This window comes from Neodiprion fabricii, chromosome 7 (assembly GCF_021155785.1).
Source record: "Neodiprion fabricii isolate iyNeoFabr1 chromosome 7, iyNeoFabr1.1, whole genome shotgun sequence".
NCBI lineage: Eukaryota > Metazoa > Arthropoda > Insecta > Hymenoptera > Diprionidae > Neodiprion > Neodiprion fabricii.
Genome location: NC_060245.1, coordinates 17,523,597 through 17,547,669, shown reverse-complemented (window position 1 = coordinate 17,547,669; position 24,073 = coordinate 17,523,597). Strand labels below are relative to the sequence as shown.

General features: G+C 40.9%; 4 protein-coding genes across 4 annotated transcripts; 2 read left to right on the top strand and 2 right to left on the bottom strand.

Annotated features, from left to right (window-relative positions):
• Positions 1-337: 337 nt before the first annotated feature.
• Positions 338-3,019, top strand: LOC124186520 (arylphorin subunit alpha-like). The gene is made up of 6 exons (XM_046578297.1): positions 338-566; positions 629-959; positions 1,056-1,474; positions 1,573-1,889; positions 2,056-2,402; positions 2,479-3,019. Exons 1-6 carry the CDS (start codon positions 408-410, stop codon positions 2,886-2,888), a joined length of 1,983 nt encoding a protein of 660 aa, XP_046434253.1. The 5' UTR covers positions 338-407; the 3' UTR covers positions 2,889-3,019.
• Positions 3,020-5,295: 2,276 nt separating this feature from the next.
• On the top strand, positions 5,296-8,130 carry LOC124186389 (arylphorin subunit alpha-like). Its single transcript, XM_046578051.1, has 6 exons — positions 5,296-5,546; positions 5,614-5,947; positions 6,136-6,554; positions 6,639-6,955; positions 7,051-7,388; positions 7,463-8,130. Exons 1-6 carry the CDS (start codon positions 5,331-5,333, stop codon positions 7,879-7,881), a joined length of 2,043 nt encoding a protein of 680 aa, XP_046434007.1. The 5' UTR covers positions 5,296-5,330; the 3' UTR covers positions 7,882-8,130.
• Positions 8,131-10,757: 2,627 nt separating this feature from the next.
• On the bottom strand, positions 10,758-13,397 carry LOC124186438 (arylphorin subunit alpha-like). The gene is made up of 6 exons (XM_046578172.1): positions 13,247-13,397; positions 12,836-13,166; positions 12,321-12,739; positions 11,906-12,222; positions 11,358-11,704; positions 10,758-11,273 (listed from the first exon to the last, which is right to left on the bottom strand). Exons 1-6 carry the CDS (start codon positions 13,394-13,396, stop codon positions 10,864-10,866), a joined length of 1,974 nt encoding a protein of 657 aa, XP_046434128.1. The 5' UTR covers position 13,397; the 3' UTR covers positions 10,758-10,863.
• A 3,128-nt stretch (positions 13,398-16,525) lies between these two features.
• On the bottom strand, positions 16,526-19,881 carry LOC124186437 (arylphorin subunit alpha-like). Its single transcript, XM_046578171.1, has 6 exons — positions 19,703-19,881; positions 19,311-19,641; positions 18,796-19,214; positions 18,381-18,697; positions 17,868-18,214; positions 16,526-17,791 (listed from the first exon to the last, which is right to left on the bottom strand). Exons 1-6 carry the CDS (start codon positions 19,850-19,852, stop codon positions 17,382-17,384), a joined length of 1,974 nt encoding a protein of 657 aa, XP_046434127.1. The 5' UTR covers positions 19,853-19,881; the 3' UTR covers positions 16,526-17,381.
• Between the last annotated feature and the right edge of the window lie 4,192 nt (positions 19,882-24,073).

The following is a 24,073-nucleotide window of genomic DNA, read 5'->3' as shown; positions in this document are numbered from 1 at the left end:
CTCACTTGAAGGTCATAAATGATTGGACAGAGGTCTTAAAGAAAACAAATAAGTAACGCCTCCTGAATCTGGGTCGCCAGATATGATAGAACAAGCAAGATTTGAGAGAATAAACAACGTCCGTTCAGATTAATTATCTCCGTTAACGAAAAATGATGGAAAAATAAATTGGAATTTTTATAATTATCAGAGGTATCAATGCATTTATCCCAAGGACTTGTCATCACTGGTTTTTCACTGACAGAGGCCAGGCCAGCGGTGAATGATAATGCGGCGAACAAAGTATAAAAGACCACCGTTTCCTGAAACAAGTACATTTGCACATCACCGAAATGTGTAAGCAACAGAAGCTGTTTCGGCTTTCAACGATACTCGTCCTGATAGCTTTATGTCTGTCTACAATCACCATGGTGGAGACGAAGAAGGCCGGAAAGGAATTCCTCAACAAGCAGCGTGCGGTTCTTGACTTATTGTGGCGCCCGGATCAGCCAGAATTGAAGCCTGAACTTCACGCCACGGGGCTGTCATACAAGATTGAAGCAAACTTGGACTGTTACTCTAATCAGGTGAGGAATCATGTCACGTTGTTTCTTATCAAATCAGTAACCATAGCGACAATTATTTTTAGGATGCTGTTAAAGAATTTCTGGTACTAAATCAGCGTGGGATGCTGCCTCGTGGAGAAATCTTTTCGATTTTCCACTCGGACCACCTGCACGAGGCCATAGCTCTTTTCAAGGTACTTTATCACTCCAAGGACTTTGATACCTTCTGCAAGACCGCCGCTTGGGCTCGAATCTACGTTAACGAGGGGATGTACGTCTACGCCTTCAGCGTCGCCGTAATCCACTATCCTGAAACCTTTCGAATCCGACTTCCTTCTCACCACGAGTTATACCCTCATCTCTTCTTCAAGAACGAAGTTATCCGAACTGCTTACGATGCAAAACTCTACGACGGTGAGTCAGTCAATCACTCGTTCAAGCTCTACGTGGCTTCTAATTTCTCTCACGTATACGGCTTCACTAACCAGTCTTCATTTTCGCTATTTTCAGATCCCACCAAGACCGTGGCGTCATCCGATGGTGCAATTATCATTCCGGATAATGATTCTATCCCGTCCTCGGAGTGCTGCTCCCACGATGAATATAAACTTCGTTACTTCACCGAGGACGTATATTCCAATGAAATACATTACTTCTCCCAACTTAGTCATCCATTCTGGATGAAATCTGGAGAATTCGGACCGCACTTCCCAAAACGCGGTGAAGTATATCTTTGGGCATTGAGGCTCCAACTTGCCCGCTATAACATGGAACGGTTCAGTAACGGCTTGGGGGAGATCGAAGATTTCGACTGGAGTTATCCGATCCCGCACGGTTACCATCCTAGCGTGAGCTATCACAACGGTTTGCCGGTCCCTCACCGAAGCGACGACGCCATGCTTCCAAACCACAAGCTCGGTTTGATCAAGGTAAACCATTTTGGGCCTCGAATGCACGTCCATCAGAAATTATTTTTCACTTGAACGTGTCGATCCAGTCATCGAGTTACCATTTGATTTTTCAACAGGAGCTTCGCAATCTTGAACAACTTTTCGCGTCGGCAATCGATTCGGGATTCGTCTTTCACAAAAATGCTACATTCGAATCTATTCGCACTCGAGGTGGTATCGAGGTTCTCGGTAATCTCATCCAAGGAAACGCTGACTCCGTCAACCATGATTTGTACGGCAATTACGAGCTGCTTGCTAGAGACGTGCTCGGCTTCAGCCCGGCGCCTCGTGGCAAATACGACGTTGTGCCGAGCATCATGCAGGTCTACGGCCTGAGCCTACGTGACCCGATGTACTGGAGTCTTGTCAAGAGGATCATGAGCTACCACAAGAAGTTAGTGTTCATTATCCATAATTCTACTGAGCACTTCTGGCTGGCTAGCAATTGCGCAAACGCAGAATACGACGCAATATTGATTACCAAACTTAGTAATAAGTGGCGTGATTTTCTTAGACCACAGATTAGAGAAGACTGATTCATTAATGTTCTTTTCTTCCAGATTTGTGTCATACCTGCCAAAGTACACGTACAAAGACTTGGCCTTCCCCGACGTAAAGATAGAATCCGTGGCTGTCGACAAGGTCGAGACGTATTTCGATGATGTCGACTATCTGATCTCGGCTGCGGTGAAAGCACGCAACGTAGACGACAAAACTTTGATCAAGGCTCGTCAATACCGGTTGAATCACAAGCCTTACACCTACCACATCACTGTGAACAGCAAGACAGCCATACAGGGCTACTTGAGCATCTACATGGGACCCAAATACGATTTCAACCACGAAGATATTGATCTCACCAAGTACTACGACCAGTTCATACTTCTGGACGCATGGGCCGTTGATCGTTAGTATAATTTGGTGATTATATATACAGGGTTTCCGCTCGATGACTGTTGCATCGTCTCTTCGTTCAATTTCAGTACAACCCGGGATCAACAAAATCGAACGCAGCAGTGCCGAATCTGAATACGTAGGGTGCGACCCAGTGAGCAGCGATGTGTTCTACCGGGAAATCGAGAGAGCTATCACGGGTGAAACCGTTTACGAGATTCCCAAGTACCCTTACAGATATCCGGAGCGCCTGGTTATCCCTAAGGGATCCCCGGAAGGTGTGCCCTTCCAGTTCTTCGTCCACGTTACTCCCTACGCCGAGAAGAGCATGTATCATTTCCATTCTGCGCTGTTCGGAGAAAAGAAAATTTTGGACAAGCCTCTAGGATTCCCATTGGACCGACCGTCGGACTTTAACATTGCCGATCTGCCGAATGCGTACTTGAAAGAATTCAAAGTTTATCACAAGGAGGGATCGGAAATCAATGAAAGTATCTGATTCGTTGATACATGGCGTCATTGTTTATTTCTTATTTTTATCATTGCCGATGACCAGATTTGAACAAGGCTTACGTGACAGTGTCAGATTATAATTGATGCTTGACGTATATTAGCACATTATTATTCAAATAAATTTTATTACTGTGAATACTGCAATTGCTATATATTTCTTATGTCGTCAGATGAAAATTCATAAGGCAGTACGTATTCAGTACACTATGTGATAGATCACCCAAGTACCTAAAAATTTGCGCTCGTTCTGCTTCTCACTGTCATAGAATTGAATGATGCTTGGAGGCAAAAAGTGTTATTCAAAGCAACTGAAGTCCACAGCCAAACTTCTATTAATGATAGTCTTTCAATATCAAGTAGGTACATATATTATGAAGGTTACAATTTTCCTATTCGCTGAATGCTTCGTTGTGTATTCAAATCGAAGAATCTATTACGATTAGTACTAAGGGTATAACGAATTATCACAGAGTGTCGTCGAAAAATTCCAGTTGATAAACAAGCGCGTCAACATTCACGGTAGGTTCAAAATTCAGGAGTTCAAAATGGGGGATCCAATATGGCGGACAAAAATCCAAAAATATATTTGATCCGTATCGTAATTGGTACTAGATGCACCATACTCTTCGTAATATCCACGTATAGAATTCGTCGTAGGTTCTATGCAACTACCATAAGTTATTACCTGCAGTGTAAAAATACGAGAGAAATACCTCGATTGCATTTTTTGCGTAATTAAAATTTTGGGTGGACGATGAATGGATACGCAGAGATAATTTCCACCGCGGTTGATTTTTTGGTACCAAAATAAATCACGGCATTATGACAACTTGACTCTTGTTTCAAAGGTCTGCTGCGATTAGAAGTCAACGCTGCAAGGTATATTATGACAAGTTCAGATTCTGAGTTTATCACGAAGAAATATATCATGACGATTACACTTCTCATTTTTAAATAGCCGTTCGAGTTATTACGAAATCGGCGAGAGATTACGCAACGTAATGCAATGCAATGCAATGTGAAATTCGGAATCAATGACTACTTTTTAGATTTTGTTTTAGAAATTATTTAAAAAATTTGGTTTTTAGTTTGGTCTACTATTCATTTTGATTTGGACAAGAAGATCAGGTTGCATGATTTATGAATTTCAACATTTATTGAACGTACACAATTATACTATTTTTCACTTATTAGCTCTACTTTCAACCTAGTTATAATTTTCCACATTCTGGTATAGAATACTATAGATGTCTCGCGTCGCGGTTTTTTTTACCTCTTTGCCCAGGTTAGTTCTTCCGCCAAAGAAATTTTTGTACTCGTGTAGTCATTCAGGTTTTAACGATGTTATGCAAAGTGAAGAAAAAGTGATTTAAATGTACGCGCGATGAGCAAATATTAAATAATAAATATTTAAAAATTCGCTCATGTTTTAAATTTAACAACGTAATTAGACTCGATAAACAGTATTTAAAAATTGGACTCTTATATCTATTGATTTTGGAAAATTCGATATATATCCGAATCTGGAAATCTTCGCTGGCATTACAATCATTAACTTAGTGAAGACCAATTATTGATTTAAGATGTGAATTTGGAGTTGCGAATTTTTATCAAATTTTTGAAAAAAGATTTTGATTAATTTGTTGAGAAACTTCGTATTTTAGGCAGCGAGAAATAATTTTGATAGTATTTCAGATCCCATAATTCCAGAATTTTATTGAAAAATGACCGGGGACCCTGAAGCTTCTTCAGAAAAAGAGACGTTTACTTTTGTGTGCTGAAATGCCGGCTCCTGTTTTTCATCAACGCGAATAACATGTTTTCATGAAAATTAATTTGCAACTTATACTTTCAAAATGAGATATTGACAGCGACTAGAGAGAGAGAGTAATTTGACCTACCGAGTACGACCAAAACTTGTATGCCAGTTCCTAAAAAGTTGCGAACGGCAATGGCATTATTGATTGCAAATTGGCTGGGTAATAATTTATTGAATCAATCGATCACATTTGGTTTGTCGTATTTAAAAGTTTCAAGGATTTATTCGGAACTTGTAAAAATCTGTTCGACCAAACATCCAAAAATCTAAAACTTCTGGAAAAGTAATTTTTCTAGACTTCCAGGATCTAATGCTCCTTGAGATTTTCAAACTGACAGGACGAACTACTGATCGTGAGAAACAGAAACTCTACAACATAGTTTAAAATATCAGTTCACGAATAGCGAATGAAGCTACAGATCGAACTTTGAAGATCACGAACTTGCATAACTTTGGGAGCTGCAAAGATGATACAAGATGTAACAGTGATGAAATCTGATGCAGGTCAGGGGTGACTGACGACGATAGGATAGGGTGATCAGCGGTATAAAAGACCGGCGAATTTCGGAGAAGTCGCATTCAGTCCCGAACGGCGTACTCTGCTCCAAGATGTTTCGGGATATTCTGATTCTCACCCTGGCGGGTTTCTGCCTCTCTGCGGTCACCCTGGTGAACGCGGATGTCGCCAACAAGTTGTTCCTCGTGAAGCAGGAACAAGTTTACGACGCACTATGGAACCCCTCACAGCCAGAACTCCAGCCTAAGATGTACGAGATGGGAAAGTCTTACAAATACGAGACGCACATGGAGTCCTATAAGAACAAGGTAACCTGTCACTACCTTATTTCATCTAAGGCTTGTCAGTACTGGTTGTCATCCGAATTATTTTCAGGATGCCTTTTACGAGTTTCTGACGCTGTACAAGGAGAAGACATTGCTTCCTCGCGGAAAGATCTTCTCCATATTTTATCCCGAGCACCTGCACGAAGCCATAGTTCTCTTCAAGGTCTTTTACTACGCCAAGGACTTCGAAACCTTCTACAAAACTGCCGCTTTTGCTAGAAACTTCATGAACGAGGGAGTGTACATCTACGCTTTCAGCCTCGCTGTGCTACACCGTCCTGACACAAAGTCTATGCGCATTCCCTATTTTCACGAAATTTACCCCTATATATTCTTCAACACTGAAGTTATCCGAAATTCTTACGAGGCGCTACTCTACCAAGGTGAGTTCGTTGATTGCGGCGTAGATTTTTTATTGGGTTTAAATCACCAACCATAAATGCTCGAATCGACGTGTGATCCTTACTGATCGTATAAAGAATATTGTATGCACATGAATTTACAAATTCAGATGTGATCCACTTCGAAGTGCACAATGCTGAACCATAGCTTCTAACACACCGATTTTCAGGTTCCAGCAGCCCTGCTCAATCCTCTGATAACACGATCATCATCCCCGCAAACTACAGCCTTCTATACTCGAGCTCGGCATCGCAAGATGACTTCAAAATGATGTACTTCACCGAGGATGTATTTTTCAATGAATTGAACTACTTCAATCACCTTTCTCAACCATTCTGGATGCCTTCTGAAGAGTTTAATCTCCAGTCGGGGAAACGTGGTGAAGAGTATTTTTTTGTACAGAGGATGAAATACGCCCGCTACCAACTAGAACGTTTCTCCAACGACTTGTACGAGATCCCAGATTTTGACTTTAACTACCCCATCCCCCGAGGTTACAACCCCAGCCTCAGCTACCACAACGGATATCCGGTCCCTCATCGTGAACCATACGCTACTATTCCAAACGACAAGTTTGCTGTGATCAGGGTAAAGCATGTCGCAATATATGTTTTTACTTGGAACTGACAGAAGGCGGGCCAACCAACGATTTTACCTAAATTCATTTAACAGGAACTCCGTGATCTCGAATACAAGATCCAAGAAGTAATCGACTCAGGATACGTCTTCTACAAAAACGGCTCATTCGAATCAATTCGCACTCCAAATGGTTTGAACGTTTTCGGAAACCTCTTGGCAGGAAACCCAGAATCTCCAAACCGCGATTTCTACGGCACCTATGGGATTCTCGCCAGGGACGTGCTTGGATTCAGCCCAGCACCTCGAACCCAATACGACGTTGTCCCGAGCGTTTTGCAGAACTATGGTGTCGATGAGAGGGATCCCATGTTCTGGAGTTATGTCCAGAGGATAGTGTATTACTACAAGGAGTTAGTATTCGCTCGCCACGTTTGAGTGACGTCACCACATTGTTATATAACGTCATGCTCACGAGTGGAGTAAAAAAACTTCTCTTTTTTACCAGATTCGCCTCATACTTGCCAGAGTACACTTACGAGCAAATGGTCTACCCCGATGTGAAGATAGAATCCGTGAAAATAACCGACGTAGAGACGTTCTTTGATACTTTCGACTACACAATTTTTTCTACTGTGAATCACGGAAATGTCAATGACCCGACCTTGATCAAGGCACGCCAGTATCGTTTGAACCATAAACCTTACTCATACGAGATGATAGTGAACAGCCATAAGGCCGAAAAAGTTGTCGTTAACATGTTCCTTGGACCCAAACACGTGCCGGGGGTCACTTTAGCCGATAACTATGACCAATTCATGCCATATGATCAATTCCTGTTTGACCGTTAGTATCGTTCGCTAGTGTGTGCTGTCGGGTGTTTTTTCCTGCAGCTAATAGCTTTTTCTATAAAATTTCAGTGAAGCCCGGAACCAACAAGCTCGAACGCTCCAGCACCGAGTTCCTCGTCAATGGATTTGAACCAATGAGCAGTGATGTGTACTACAAAGAGATCCAGAAGGCGATGTCCGGCAGTGTTGCATACGAGATGCCCAAACGTCTTTTCACTTACCCGGGCCACATCAGCATGCCCAAGGGAAAACCGGAAGGTTTTCCGTACCAGTTCTTTTTCTACATATCCCCGTACAACGAGGAGTACTCGTTTGAAATCGAATCCAGGGTATTCGGAGAAATCAAGTCCTACAGTAAGAGTTTTGGATACCCCCTGGATAGACCGATATACTTCCCCATGGAAAAACTGCCGAATGCGTTCTTCAAGGAATTCTACGTCTACCACAAGGACAGCTACCACAAGGACAGCTTTCACCATACCCATTGATTCATTTATCTAGACCCCATTTCTCGCACAATTCCAACCAGTGCAGGTGTTCTTCGCTTATTAAAAGCAAGTCACCTTAGGTGATTGCGGGGAATAATGTCCAAGCGACGTTGGCAGTAAACGTAGTCAATGTTACGTCTCAAATGTTGCAATCTCAGTAGGCAAAATGTGTAAACCGGTTATATTACACGGTATTAGATTTAGTTATACATTATTACGAAAATTATAATCAATTGCAAATTATTAAAACTGGTGTTTTACTTTATTATTATATCACAATATCCATTCGTCTCATACAATACTTGTCGAGCTTGCATGTGTGCTATATAATTTGCTGTTAAAATGGTCAGTTGATCAAGGAAAGTGCGACGAAATGTTGCTTATAAGTGTGACATCAAATCGATATTCAGCCAAGCCTTCGGTGAATCACACTCAAAATTCAATATTCCATTTCTGATAGACCGCTTTTTGAACGCTGAACGCGTATGGTCACATAGTTTGGCTCCCGTCTAGAATTCCATTTCCAGTCATCATCGAATATCCAAGTCTCATTGCCGGTTATAGTCCTTGACATTGCGTAGTTTGGATAATATGGAGTTTCAAATTGTGCAACAGTATTTTTTCGGAAATATTGAAATCAATTGAAATACTCGGGTTCTAATATATTGAAAATATAAAAAACAAACAGTGCTCTTTAGTACCAAGAATGTCGAATTTTTAATGTTACCAGAATGAATCGTCTTCGAGTGTCACTTGACCTTCCGCTTCTCAAAGATATTTCTTTTTCAACGATTTCTGGTAAAAGGGTTGTATATTTTTTTTATAAAAAGCCAGTTAACAATGATCTATCAGCCTCTGATCGGAATTTGGCCCAGGATTTGGCCTTTAGTGTTCTCAAAGTGGTTTTATATCTTCAATTTCGATGTTTTCTAGTCGGCGAAAACCAACATAAAAAATGACGTCACATTGACTGCTTAAAACTGTTGGTAGGTACATAATCTCTAACGTGAACACTAGTTACGCCACTGAACTAGCGTGCAATAATGCGATTCACAATTTTCTTAGCTGATTTATTACACTTATATTTCAAGTCACTATTTTAGAGACTTCTTCGTTTTGAAAGATCGTTTGTTTCGTATCTTCCGAGAGTTCAAAATCTTTAACTAGAGTTTAGAACTGCAAAAACTGCATTTTATCGATAGCAAAAAAATGTCGAATGCATCATTGCAATGTGACTTGCAGGTAATATCTCGACAACAAAGGTACCACGATAAAATTCGGTTCAATGGTTTGGTTTTAATTATTTATCTAGCTACTGATTAGATACTGACGGAAATCGCCCGAGTCATCCGAAAATTATTTGTCAGAATGAATATTTTAACAAACCGATAAATGAAAGTTAGCGTCACTGCTGTCAAGTATGTATTATAGTTGTCAGTGTTTCTCGTGAAAAAAAGGAATAAGAGATTGATTAGCTGAATGTAATTTTAATCTTTTCATAATCAGATCGAAAACACACAAGCCATTTGATTAATCTAAAACGAAGAACATTTTTGAAACGCTAACAACTATTTGATTCTTAATCGCGAAATGATTAATACAAATTCTCTCAACTTTACAAAGGATACAAATTATTTAATAGTAGAGAAAAACACTTTTTGCCATCATAAAATTACGTAATCCAATTTCTTCAAAATTATAAGCATTGATGTCCCAATCTATCACCACTTCTAATGATTGTTTATAATACGGTGACGTATCATCTCAATAATCCAAAAATTGACTTTCACAATTGTGACTAATAAAGCGTGGAATAAAGATACACATAGATTTATGTATAATTACTCGTTATCATAACTGCGATGTCTGATAAAGAGACGATGTCATTACGTGGAACTACTTGAAGATATATAAGGAAGAGGGATGAAAAAACAAAATTTTCAATATTATACCATTGTTTATTCAAACAATACGTATATATATACATATTGTAACGTTGACAGGTTTTTCAAGGCATGTTGCCTTGGTAAGAAACTGTGCCGGTGAGTTTCCTGTCCTTATTCAAATGATAATTGAGTTACATTAAATTTATTTCAAGAGGAGGCTGTGTTCGAATCCGGAAGAAGGCTGGTTAGTTCTCTGAGCCATAATCCTGGTTTTATTCAGAAGTTAGTCAGCAAGAAAGCAAGTATTGCATTAAGAAGTTATTTTAATTGAATTAATCAGATCAGAAATGAGGGATTACAAAATGTCGGACCCACAGTACCCGAGTTCATGCGATAACAAATGTTAGTAATGCCAAAATTCCTACTTGCTACGTGGAAACCAGAGATTAATTATGAGAACACATTTTCTCGTATCTAACTACTTGATCTGATGCAAATATGAGATTCCGAATGGGCCTTCCCTTTACAATGAGGTAGGTCTACCCGTTCAGATGTATTTTACTGACGCTAGCGCTATGCTGAGATCCTACTCAACTGAATCTTGAAGTAGATGTTGATCTACTCAAAGCGAGCACGACTCGGCAGGTAACTGAGATTCTTAGGTTGCGCCGTCTCCAAATGGGTACATCTTACATGAAACCATCAGTGCTACAGTGACCTGAGACTTTTACCGCATGTGAGCTACCATCCGCCAGGAATTCAACTTATATTAAATGATTCCTGCGGTACCGTCGTCGCGGGCGTGTCGGCGCTGGTCCTCTACCTGTCGGTGAGACACTGTAATTATAATGCGTCCGTCCGTGTGCCGGCGTTCTGTCGCGATGCCTCGCTAAGTGTTGACTCGTCGTTGCTGTCAGGTGATCGGTACTCGGCCCTCCGTCGGACAGCCAAATACGTTACAATTTAAATATATACTCGTACACATATATATAGGTTTGTATTTGTATATTTGTGCCAAGATCTGAAGATAAATACAAGCTATGAGTGCCTCATTTCGTTACAGCTATCAATAAAAATGGCAAACTAACTCATTGAATTAAGCGCCAACGCTGATTTCCGATCGCTCCTCGTGATAAATTTTGAATTCCTTCAAGTAAGCATTCGGTAACTCGGCGATGTTGAAGTCCGATGGTCTCTCCAGCGGGAATCCAAAAGGATCGTTCCACATTTTTCGCTCTCCGAACTGTGCGGAACGATAATGGAACATTTTCTTCTCGTCGTAGGGGCTGACATAAACGAAGAACTGGAAGGGCACGCCCTCCGGTCTGCCCTTGGGGATCAGCATGCGCTCCGGATACAGGTAAGGGTACTTGGGCAGCTCGTATACGTCTTCACCTGCAATACACTTCTCGATCTTTCGGTAGAATAAATCGCTGCTCATTGGGTCAGGTCCTCCATAGTTTGTTTCGACGCTGCTGCGTTTGATTTTGTTGATCCCGGGTTTGACTGGAAATAAATACGGAGATGGTTTAACAGTCATTAAAAAGAAATCCCGTGGCGAGTATCGGAAAATTTATTATATGTACTAACGGTCCGTGTCCCAGTAGTCGACAAGGATAAACTGGTTGTAGTTCTCGGTGATATTCATCTCTTCGTGGTTTAGATTATATTTCGGTCCCAAGTAGATTCTTATCCAGCTCCTCATTCCTGCCTTGCTGTGGATAGTGATGTCGTAGTTGAAAGGCTTGTGATTCAACCGGTATTGACGAGCCTTGATCAAAGTTTTGTCGTCTACGTTGCGTGCTTTCACCGCAGCCGAGATCAGATAGTCGACATCATCGAAATACGTCTCGACCTTGTCGACATCCACGGATTCTATCTTTACGTCGGGGAAGGCCAAGTCTTTGTACGTGTACTTTGGCAGGTATGACACGAATCTGGAAGAAAAGAACATTGATGGCATCTATCCGACAATTCTACGCGCTCTAGCCGAGAATCAGTCTTCTCTAATCTCTGGTCTAAAAAAATCACGCCACTTATTACTAAGTTTGGTGATCAATATTGCGTCGTATTTTGCGTTTGCGCAATTGCTAGCCAGCCAGAAGTGCTCAGTAGAATTATGGATAATGAACACTAACTTCTTGTGGTAGCTCATGATCCTCTTGACAAGACTCCAGTACATCGGGTCACGTAGGCTCAGACCGTAGACCTGCATGATGCTCGGCACAACGTCGTATTTGCCACGAGGCGCCGGGCTGAAGCCGAGCACGTCTCTAGCAAGCAGCTCGTAATTGCCGTACAAATCATGGTTGACGGAGTCAGCGTTTCCTTGGATGAGATTACCGAGAACCTCGATACCACTTCGAGTGCGAATAGATTCGAATGTAGCATTTTTGTGAAAGACGAATCCCGAATCGATTGCCGACGCGAAAAGTTGTTCAAGATTGCGAAGCTCCTGTTGAAAAATCAAATGGTAACTCGAGGACTGGATCGACACGTTCAAGTGAAAAACGATGTCTGATGGGTGTGCATTCAAGGCACAAAATCGGTTACCTTGATCAAGCCGAGCTTATGATTGGGAAGCATGGCGTCGTCGCTTCGGTGAGGGACCGGCAAACCGTTGTGATAGCTCATGCTAGGATGGTATCCGTACGGGATCGGATAACTCCAGTCGAAATCTTCGATCTCCGCCAAACCGTTACTGAACCGTTCCATGTTATAGCGGGCAAGTTGGACTTTCAGTCCGTATAAATATACTTCACCGCGTTTTGGGAAGTGGGGGCCGAATTCTTCAGATTTCATCCAGAATGGATGAGTGAGTTGAGAGAAGTAATGTATTTCATTGGAATATACGTCCTCGGTGAAGTAACGAAGTTTATATTCGTCGTGGGAGCAGCACTCCGAGGACAGGATAGAATCATTATCCGGAATGATAATTGCACCATCGGATGACGCCACGGTCTTGGTGGGATCTGAAAATAGCGAAAATGAAGACTGGTTAGTGAAACCGTATGCGTGAGAGAAATTCGAAGCTACGTAGAGCTTGAACGAGTGATTGACTGACTCACCGTTGTAGAGTTTCGCGTCGTAAGCACTTCGGATAACTTCATTCTTGAAGAAGAGATGAGGGTATAACTCGTGGAGAGAAGGAAGTCGGATTCGAAAGGTTTCGGGGTAGCGGATTACGGCGACGCTGAAGGCGTAGACGTACATCCCCTCGTTAACGTGGATTCGAGCCCAAGCGGCGGTCTTGCAGAAGGTATCAAAGTCCTTGGAGTGATAAAGTACCTTGAAAAGAGCTATGGCCTCGTGCAGGTGGTCCGAGTGGAAAATCGAAAAGATTTTTCCACGTGGCAGCATCCCGCGCTGATGCAGTGCCAGAAATTCTCTAACGGCATCCTAGGGAAATTGTCGCTGTAGTCAGTGATTCAGAGAGAAACAAGGTGACGTGATTTTACGTGATTTGACGTGGTACTCACCTGATTTGAGTAACAATTCAAGTCCGCTTCAATCTTGTATGACTTTCCCAGGGCGTAGAGCTCAGGTCTAAGTTCCGGCTGATCGACGCGCCACAGCAAGTCGAAAACCTTTTGCTGCTTAACGAGGAACTCTTTGCTAGCCTTCGACATCTTGGAGCAGTCCACGTCGCTGATGACCAAATTCTATTTCTTCAGAATTCGCCTCCGTTTTATACTCAGTCTGTCGTATTGTTGTTAGTTATCTCTGACCTAAAAAGGTCATCGTCACAGCAATCTTTCCAACCCGAAAACAAATAAAGTTGTAATCAAACTGCCAAGTCAATTAATTTTTGAATTAATTTAATTTTCAAATACCAGTTATTCGTTTATAATTACTACTTTCGTTATATAAGCTCATTACGCAAGATTACATATGTATGAGATAAAGCCAATTACGTTGTGATTAATAGTTTCCGATTATAAAGTATGATTTTGAAGTATAATAGTCGTAGTTTTGTGTGTGAGTTGTTTGTGCGATCAAAGTTCATGCAGAAATTCATGAGAGTCGCGCAGGTTTTCATGCGCGCAGTTCTCATACTAGAGATGTTCCGTTATCTTGGAGTCAACTGCAATCGTACAATGCGATTAATGTCCTTCGATTCAACGTATTTCACACAACGTTACGCTCCGAAAGAAAAGTTTTTCATCGTGCGTTGTAGGTAAAATATTTGAAATAATAACAACATTATCAAAAATAAATGGGGTACGCTGAAAGTTTGAAAATCGGCGAAAAGATCGCACCTCGATTTGGTATTTGTCGTAGGAAAAGATTTTGAAGAGGACTATAACCTCCTGCCGGTGGTGTCAGTAAATTATCGTATCATTCGAATGTGCGCGCCAATCCAAGATGATTAGATGATGATTTCTACGTAGGTCGGGTCCGAAACAAAGAAATAGAGCCCCTTACGATTGGTTAGGAGGCCAAAACTTCGCGATCATGAGAACGAACTGTGATTATGGATATTTCCATTCTTGCGATTGACTTTAATTTTACCGATTCATGCTAGATCTGACTGGGTAATTAGACGGCACATGCCTGCATAATATAGCGTATAATACAATGTATGTAACGAGTGGTTGTGAAAGTTTAAGAATGAATATCGTGGTTTTTGTGTTCCCGAGGCAGTTACCAGTTATTGGGGAAACGCTCCTGAAAATCGAGTCTGAATTAAAAAAATTTTAGGCCCCGAAAACCGAAGCCACCAAAGGTCAAACCTTTCCATCTTATTCCAAACAATTTTGGCAATTTTCTGGAAAAAAGATAGAATCAATCTGAACAATGGCTATATCGACGCCATTTCATAGTAATAGTCATTTGCGCGTAGTTGTAAGTTGGGTCAATGACCGATGTAAATCAGAGACGTCTCAGCCGTATCTTCTTAATTTATGGTCTCATGATATTCTGGATGACCTTTGTAACTTTTCGAATGTCGAATCAGTAGCCAGCAGCTCCTGAAAATCACTTCTGATTGTGAGTCAAATTCCTTTCAGTTTGAGAAACCCTAAAAAGAACGGCTAACCAAGTTTATTGAAAATCAAGCACATTCGTGCGATTTCACTCTTCGGCGGCATATTTTATTGAGAAAACTATGTACCACAAAATCACCCATTGACTTAAAAAACTATAGTAAGTGGCATCGTCAAATCTTCAATTTCACAGCAATGCATCGTTTCTGATTGTGATCAGCAATTAGCAGTATTAAATCGACTGGTAAATGAAGTCTGAGTCAACGACTTACAGAAAATATAGACGCCAAAATAAAAGGAGCCATCGATGGAATGAAATGGGGCCGATTTAACAGACTTTTGATAACTTTCAAACGATGTTAAATCAAGCATCGATAGCTAAGAAATCTTTCTGTTTATTCATTTTCGAACAGATCTTTATTACCGAGTACTCAATTTGCGACTATCTCGTAATAAAATTGATAAGTAGTATCGATTTGTGACCGAACAACCTGCTCAAATGTATTAAAAAATCAGAGCCGACTTTTAATAATGATCAGACATTCTATTTACAAGATTGATCAATGGCTTATGAAGAAATGAGATAAGGTCGAATCAGCTGAATATTATTTTAACCTTTTCATTAATGAGGTGAATGATTTAACTTACTGAGAACTGTTTTCATCCGAGCACAAGTTGAGTGATAACAATTTTCGTAACGCAATGAAGACATGGAAATTCCGTAATAATAGAGAAAAGTATTCTTTGCCAACCACCATGAGAGGTTAATGACGGGATTGATTGAATAATTTACGCGAAATGAGCCGAGCTACTGTAGTTTCCGTAGAGGTATAAGAATGCTTTTCGACTCTTATTATTTATCTTTAAGCATGAGAAAACTTCTTCTGATCGTTCCTTTTTTTACCTTTTCGTTGTTAAGGTTGTACTGGCTACACATTCTCAAACAAAATCGGCTGCAATGAACACGATAAGCAAATTAAATTAAAAGAATAAAAATGTCCAAAAGTTACCTATGTATTGTTTAAGCAAAAAATTGTTCAACAAATCAATATAGAATGTTATTTCTTTGTTATGTAAAATGAAATCATTGATTTTTCCGAACATGTGAAGTTTGAAGAATTTTCTCATTATTTTGAAATTTCCCTTTCCGAAAATTTTACATTTTGAAAAATGGAGGAAACATCGTAAATTTTGAATATGCTCTTATAAGAACGTTGTACCTTACAATTATGAAGTTTCCGGGGCATTAAACGAACAGTTTCGCAAATACAGCCTTTGCAAATTTTCGAAATCGGAAATTTTGAAAATAATTAGAAAATTCTTTAGAAATTCACGTGTGTTTAGAAAAACAACGGATTTATTTTACATGGCAAAAGAAAAACATTCCCAAAAATTTGTCAAATTACGTTTTGTTTAGCCAGTTTATTGATAACTTTTGGGCATTATTGTTATTAAATTTCATTTTCCTATGGCCTCTATTATGGTTAATTTTTCTATCGATTTTTATCTCGTCATAGAGTATTCAGTCAGTTACAGACTAAAACCGTGAAACTATTTTTGTAATATCTCTGCTGCTTTTTCCTCCTACGTAATTCCTCTGCATTTGGTCATACGCTCTTTTTGGTGAGTTGTTTGCTTTTCTAGGGGTCCAATAAATCAAGGAGAGAACATACAAATAAATTCTGAGTAGGAAAATTATTTAAAAATAAAAGTAATGATAATAATAGTAATCCTTTATTAATCACAACTGTGCTTGCAATACGTGGGAGAAAGAGTAGAGAAGAGCAGGGGGTTGGCAGTGGTACGTTGAAACACACCCGCATCTGCACAAGGGACAAGGGAAACTGCCAAAAGCCTTGTCCAGGTGTAGCCGGACACGAGTCGAAAGCACCGACCAGCAACGCGGTGCCTGAACGGCGTGATCCGTTTTAAATTTTATTGCAAGTTGGCGTTGGGAACCTAATCGACAGGCCAGGGATTCGAACTTAAGTCCTCCCGCTCCACAGTTACGAATGCTAGCACTTTAGCCACTGCAGTCGGTAAGTAAGTAAGGCTATCCACTTGGGATTTTTTGTCAAAATTTGGACGATAATGAAAAATGCTGGAAAAAAATCCCTTGATGAATGTAATCTACCAGTACATACGACCTTTTACTCTCAATTGAGGTGTTATTTGATTTCAACGTTTCTGATGATATTTTCATGTTTTAAAAACGATCAACACAAAATATACACCCTTTCACCTGTTTGAACAGCAAAAGATCGTAAGATGGCGTTTATAACCTAATGCCCTTAGACACGCGTTGTATATCTGTGCCAAATTCGGAGACGAAGACAGGCGGATAAATGAAGCAGTGTTTATTGAATGGCGTGGAATGTCTGAAGAATATCAAGATCCAGTACAAATAGTTATATATTTCATGAGCATCAAATAGAGTAGCGTACGTTCATACGTTTTGAGACTACATTACATCGTATTTCACAATAAGCTTTCAAGTAGATTTCGAGGAATCTTTGAGTGCAGAGTCGCTCTTTCCCGTCATATGTCATAGACAGAAAAATCTGTAATAGAATTCAAATGTTCCAACAGAATGCAGCTGCTTGTGAAAATGGCGATGCAGATCAATGAATTAGGCGCTTTCACTGATTTCCGATTCCTCCTTGTGATAAACTTTGAATTCTTTCAAGTACGCATTCGGCAGATCGGCGATGTTGAAGTTCGACGGTTTGTCCAGCGGGAATCCTAGCGGCTTGTCCAAAATTTTCTTGTCTCCGAACATCGCAGAATGGAAATGGTACATGCTCTTTTCGGCGTAGGGAGTAACGTGGACGAAGAACTGGAAGGGCACACCCTCCGGGGATCCCTTAGGGATGACCAGGCGCTCCGGATATCTGTAAGGGTACTTGGGAATTTCGTAAAGGGTTTCACCCGTGATAGCTCTCTCGATTTCCCGGTAGAACACATCGCTGCTCACCGGGTCGCACCCTACGTATTCAGATTCGGCACTGCTGCGTTTGATTTTGTTGATCCCGGGTTGGACTAAAATTGAACGAAGAGACGATGTAACAGTCATCGAGCTGAAACCCTGTATATATAATCAGCAAATTATACTAACGATCAACGCCCCATGCGTCCAGAAGTATGAACTGGTCGTAGTTCTTGGTGAGATCAATCTCTTCGTGGTTGAAATCATATTTGGGTCCCATGTAGATGCTCAAGTAGCCCTGTATGGCTGCCTTGCTGTTCACAGTGATGTCGTAGGTGTAAGGCTTGTGATTCAACCGGTATTGTCGAGCCTTGATCAAAGTTTTGTCGTCTGCGTTGCGTGCTTTCACCGCAGCCGAGATCAGGTAGTCGACATCATCGAAATACGTCTCGACCTTGTCGACAGCCACGGATTCTATCTTTACGTCGGGGAAGGCCAAGTCTTTGTACGTGTACTTTGGCAGGTATGACACGAATCTGGAAGAAAAGAACATTAATGAATCAGTCTTCTCTAATCTGTGGTCTAAGAAAATCACGCCACTTATTACTAAGTTTGGTGATCAATATTGCGTCGTATTTTGCGTTTGCGCAATTGCTAGCCAGCCAGAAGTGCTCAGTAGAATTATGGATAATGAACACTAACTTCTTGTGGTAGCTCATGATCCTCTTGACAAGACTCCAGTACATCGGGTCACGTAGGCTCAGTCCGTAGACCTGCATGATGCTCGGCACAACGTCGTATTTGCCACGAGGCGCCGGGCTGAAGCCGAGCACGTCTCTAGCAAGCAGCTCGTAATTGCCGTACAAATCATGGTTGACGGAGTCAGCGTTTCCTTGGATGAGATTACCGAGAACCTCGATACCACCTCGAGTGCGAATAGATTCGAATGTAGCATTTTTGTGAAAGACGAATCCCGAATCGATTGCCGACGCGAAAAGTTGTTCAAGATTGCGAAGCTCCTGTTGAAAAATCAAATGGTAACTCGATGACTGGATCGACACGTTCAAGTGAAAAACGATGACTGATGGGTGTGCATTCGAGGCACAAAATCGGTTACCTTGATCAAGCCGAGCTTATGATTGGGAAGCATGGCGTCGTCGCTTCGGTGAGGGACCGGCAAACCGTTGTGATAGCTCATGCTAGGATGGTAACCGTGCGGGATCGGATAACTCCAGTCGAAATCTTCGATCTCACCCAAGCCGTTACTGAACCGTTCCATGTTATAGCGGGCAAGTTGGAGCCTCAATGCAAAGAAATATACTTCACCACGTTTTGGGAAGTGTGGTCCAAATTCTCCAGATTTCATCCAGAATGGATGACTAAGTTGAGAGAAGTAATGCATTTCATTAGAATATACGTCATCGGTGAAGTAACGAAGTTTATATTCGTCGTGGGAGCAGCACTCCGAGGACGGGATAGAATCATTATCCGGAATGAAAATTGCACCATCGGATGACGCCACGGTCTTGGTGGGATCTGAAAATAGCGAAAATGAAGACTGGTTAGTGAAGCCGTATGCGTGAGAGAAATTCGAAGCCACGTAGAGCTTGAACGAGTGATTGACTGACTCACCGTTGTAGAGTTTCGCGTCGTAAGCACTTCGGATAACTTCGTTCTTGAAGAAGAGATGGGGGTATAACTCGTGGAGAGAAGGAAGTCGGATTCGAAAGGTTTCAGGGTAGCGGATTACGGCGACGCTGAAGGCGTAGACGTACATCCCCTCGTTAACGTGGATTCGAGCCCAAGCGGCGGTCTTGCAGAAGGTATCAAAGTCCTTGGAGTGATAAAGTACCTTGAAAAGAGCTATGGCCTCGTGCAGGTGGTCCGAGTGGAAAATCGAAAAGATTTTTCCACGAGACAGCATCCCGCGCTGATGCAGTGCCAGCAATTCTTTAACGGCATCCTAGGAAAATTATCGCTGTAGTCCGAGGTCCAGAGAAAAACAAGGTGACGTAATTTCTCACCTGATTTGAGTAACAATTCAAATCCACTTCGATCTTGTATGACTTTCCCAGGGCGTAGAGCTCAGGTTTAAGTTCAGGCTGATCGACGCGCCACAGCAAGTCGAAAACCTTCTGCTGCTTAACGAGGAACTCTTTGCTAGCCTTCGTCATCTTGGAGCAGTCACTGTCGTTGATGACCAAATTCACTTTCGCCCACGTTTTATACTGAGTCTGTCGCATTGTTGTCAGTTATCTTTGACCTAAAAAAGCTATCGACAAAGCAACCGTTCCATTCCAAAAATTCGCAGAGATATAAACAATCTATAAAGTCAATTCGTTTTTTGAATTCGTAAAATATTAGATTATCGATAAAAATTCATACTTTTATTATAACCTGATAACGCAAAAATAGATATGAACAAGACAAAGACAATCAAGCCGTAGTCAAAAATTTCCATAGATAACGTATGTTTTTGCAGTACGATAGTTATTGTTGCGTGTCGTCAAGGTTTGCAGTTATCGGCGTCGGTCAAAGTTCACGCACAAATTCCTGAGAGTCGTGCAGTTTTTGCACCGAGATGTTTCATCACCTTGGATTCAACTGCAATCGTACAATGCGATTAATGTCCTTCGATTCAACGTATTAATTATAATATATATTAATATTATACGTACGAAAGAAAAGTTTTTCATCGTGTGTTGTAGGTAAAATATTTGAAATAATAACAACATTATCAAAAATAAATGGGGTACGCTGAAAGTTTGAAAATCGGCGAAAAGATCGCCCCTCGATTTGGTATTTGTCGTAGGAAAAGATTTTGAAGAGGACTATAACCTCCTGCCGGTGGTGTCAGTAAATTATCGTATCATTCAAATGTGCGCGCCAATCCAAGATGATTAGATGATGATTTCTACGTTGATCGGGTCCGAAACAAAGAAATAGAGCTCTTTACGATTGGTTAGGAGGCCAAAACTTTGCGATCGTGAGAACGAACTGTGATTATGGATATTTCCATTCTTGCCATTGACTTTAATTTCACTGATTCATGCTAGATCTGAGTGCGTAATTAGACGGAACATGCCTGTATGATATAGCGTTTAATACAATGTATGTAACGAGTGGTTGTGAAAGTTTAAGAATGATTATCGAGCTTTTTGTGTTGCTGAGGTAGTTATCAGTTATTGGGCAAACACTCCTGAAAATCGGGTCTGAGGTGAAAAACTTGTAAGCTCCGAAAACCGAACACAAAAAAGGTCAAACCTTTCAATTTCATTCCAAACAAATTTGGCAATTTTCGGAAAAAAGCTAGAATCAGTCTAGACAATGGCTATATCGACGCCATTTCACAGTAATAGTCATTTGCGCGTAGTTCTGATTCGTTAGGATTCACGATTCAAAAATTACCGATGTAAATTGGAGATGTCTCAGTCATATCTACTTCGTTTATGGTCACCTGCCAGTCCGGATGAGCTTTTCAACTTTCCGAAGGTCAAAGTGGTGGGCAGCAGCTAGCGAAAATCAATCCTTGATTGTGATCAACAATTCGTAGTATTGATTCGAGTAGTAGAGAAAGTCTGTATCAGTGACTTACAAACAATACAGACACTAAAATAAAATGAGCCGTGGATAAGGTGAAATGAAGCTGATTTATCAGATTTTTGACAACTTTTAAATAACATGAAATGACGCATCGATAGCTGAGAAATATTTCTATTTCTTGATTCTCGAACAGATCTGCATAGCTCTCAAATAAAATAATTTACTCAATACTCAATTGCGACTATCTCGTGATAACATTACTAAGTAGTATCGACTCGTGAAAAAACAACCTGCAGAAATAAATTGAGAAAACACAGCTGACGTATAACAACGATCAGACATTGTATTTACAAAATTGACCAATGACTTATGAAGACATGGGATAAGGTGTAATCGGCTGAATATTGTTTTAACCTTTTCGTTAAAGAGGTCAATGATTGAAGTAACTTTGAACCTTCTTTAATTTCGGCATGAGATAGGTGATATAAATTTTCGGAACATCATTCGGACATGAACATTCCGTAATCATGGAGAAAAGTATTCTTTCGGTTTCGCGAGTTGACCACCAAGAGGAATCTGAAGAGGGGATTAAATGAATGATTTAGGCGAAAAGAACCGAGCTACTGCGATTTCTATGAAGGTACAAGAATGATGTTCGACTCTTACTGTGTATCTTGGAGCATGAGACGACTTCTTCAGGGTTAACCCCATTGCATTTTTAACGGAAAGTTTCGCGATTTTGGAAAGTGCTGGAATGAATTCATTCAGTCACTATTCCGAGGTAATGTTGCGAGAGAAATAGATTGGTAGCAGTCCCAATACGCTGCGGTCAACGTTGTTGATCCCACGCACTTTTCGCTGCATTTTTCGAGTTCCTGGGGGTCCAATAAGAAAGAAATGGGTGATACTAATCAAATCTAAGACCAAAAATTTTCGGTCAAAAAATGAAAAAAAAGTAAGGCTAACCCCTTTGCATTTTTGGCGAAAATTTTCGAAATTTCAAAAAATGCTGGATTAAATTCTTTGATGCACTGTTGCGACGTAATTTTGCGATAGAAATCGATTGGGCGCAGTCACGATACGCTGCGATCAACGCATGTCAAATTACAGCCGAAAAACGAGAACCTGTGTTTTCGACTTTTTTCAGCAGGTGCTTTTTCCTTCGTAATGTCTCTCCTGTTGATCCCACGCACCTTTCGCTGCGTTTTTCGAGTTCCGGGGGAGCCAATCAGTCAAAAGAGGGAGATACTAATAAAATCTGAGACCAAAAATTTCCGTTCAAAAATTGAAAAAAAAAGTAAGGCTAACCCCTTTGCATTTTTGGCAAAAATTTTCGCGATTTTGAAAAGTGCTTGATTAAATTGACTGTGGCACTATTCCGACGTAATTTTGCGAGAGAAATCGATTGGGCGCAGTCCCAATACGCTGCGATCAACGAATCAAAAGTTACAGTCGAAAAACGAAAACCTCTGTTTTCGACATTTTTCAGCAGGTGCTTTTTCCTTCGTAACTTCCCTCCTGTTGATCCCACGCTCCTTCCGCTGCGTTTTGTGAGTTCCTGGGGGTCCGATTAATCAGAAAACGGTCGTTTGAATCAAATCTAGGACCTAAAATTTTTTGGCCAAAAAAAAAGCAAGGCTAACCCCTTTGCATTTTTGTCGAAAATTTTCGTGATTTCGAAAAGTGCCGAAATAAATTCATTGTAGCACTATTTTGACGTAATTGCGCGAGAGCAATCGATTGGGCGCAGTCCCAATACGCTGCGATCAACGAATCAAAAGTTACAGCCGAAAAACGAAAACCTCAGTTTTCTACATTTTTCAGCGTCTGCTTTTTCCTTCGTAATTTCTCTCCTGTTGATTCCACGCTCTTTCCGCTGCGTTTTCTGAGTTCCTGGGGGTCCAATTAGTCAGGTAAGAGACATACGAAACGAATCTGAGACCCAAAATTTTTGGTCGAAAAATGAAGAAAAAGTAAGGCAAAAAGTAAGGCCTTTGCATTTTTGGCAAAAATTTACGCGATTTTGAAAAGTGCTTGAATAAATTGATTGTGGAGCTATTCCGACGTAATTTTGCAACAGAAATCGATTGGGTGCAGTCCCAATACGCGGCGATCAACGCATCAAAAGTTACAGCCGAAAAACGAAAACCTCTGTTTTCGACATTTTTCAGCGTCTGCTTTTTCCTTCGTAACTTCTCTCCTGTTGATCCCACGCTGTTTTCGCTGCGTTTTCTGAGTTTCCGGGTGTCCGATTGATCAGAAAACGGTCGTTTTAATCAAATCTAAGACCTCAAATTTTTTGGCCAAAAAAAAAGCAAGGCTAACCCCTTTGAATTTTTGGCGAAAATTTTCGCGAGATTGAAAAGTGCTTGAATAAATTGATTGTGGAGCTATTCCGACGTAATTTTGCAACAGAAATCGATTGGGCGCAGTCCCAATACGCGGCGATCAACGCATCAAAAGTTACAGCCGAAAAACGAAAACCTCTGTTTTCGACATTTTTCAGCGTCTGCTTGTTCCTTCGTAATTTCTCTCCTGTTGATCCCACTCTGTTTTCGCTGCGTTTTCTGAGTTCCTGGGTGTCCGATTGATCAGAAAACGGTCGTTTGAATCAAATCTAGGACCAAAAATTTTTCGGCCAGAAAAAAAGCGAGGCTAACCCCTGTTACGCCCCGACGTACCGCCTTGGCGTACCTTTTTTTAAATTCCATTTTATTTCATTTCTTTGATTACTTCAATGCACATACCTATATCATTTCATCAAGATCTCATATTCTAATAACAGCGAGTTCCACCCCTCCTGGCAAAAGTCACGTAGAGACCAACGATGATCCCTAGTATAAGGTTCAACT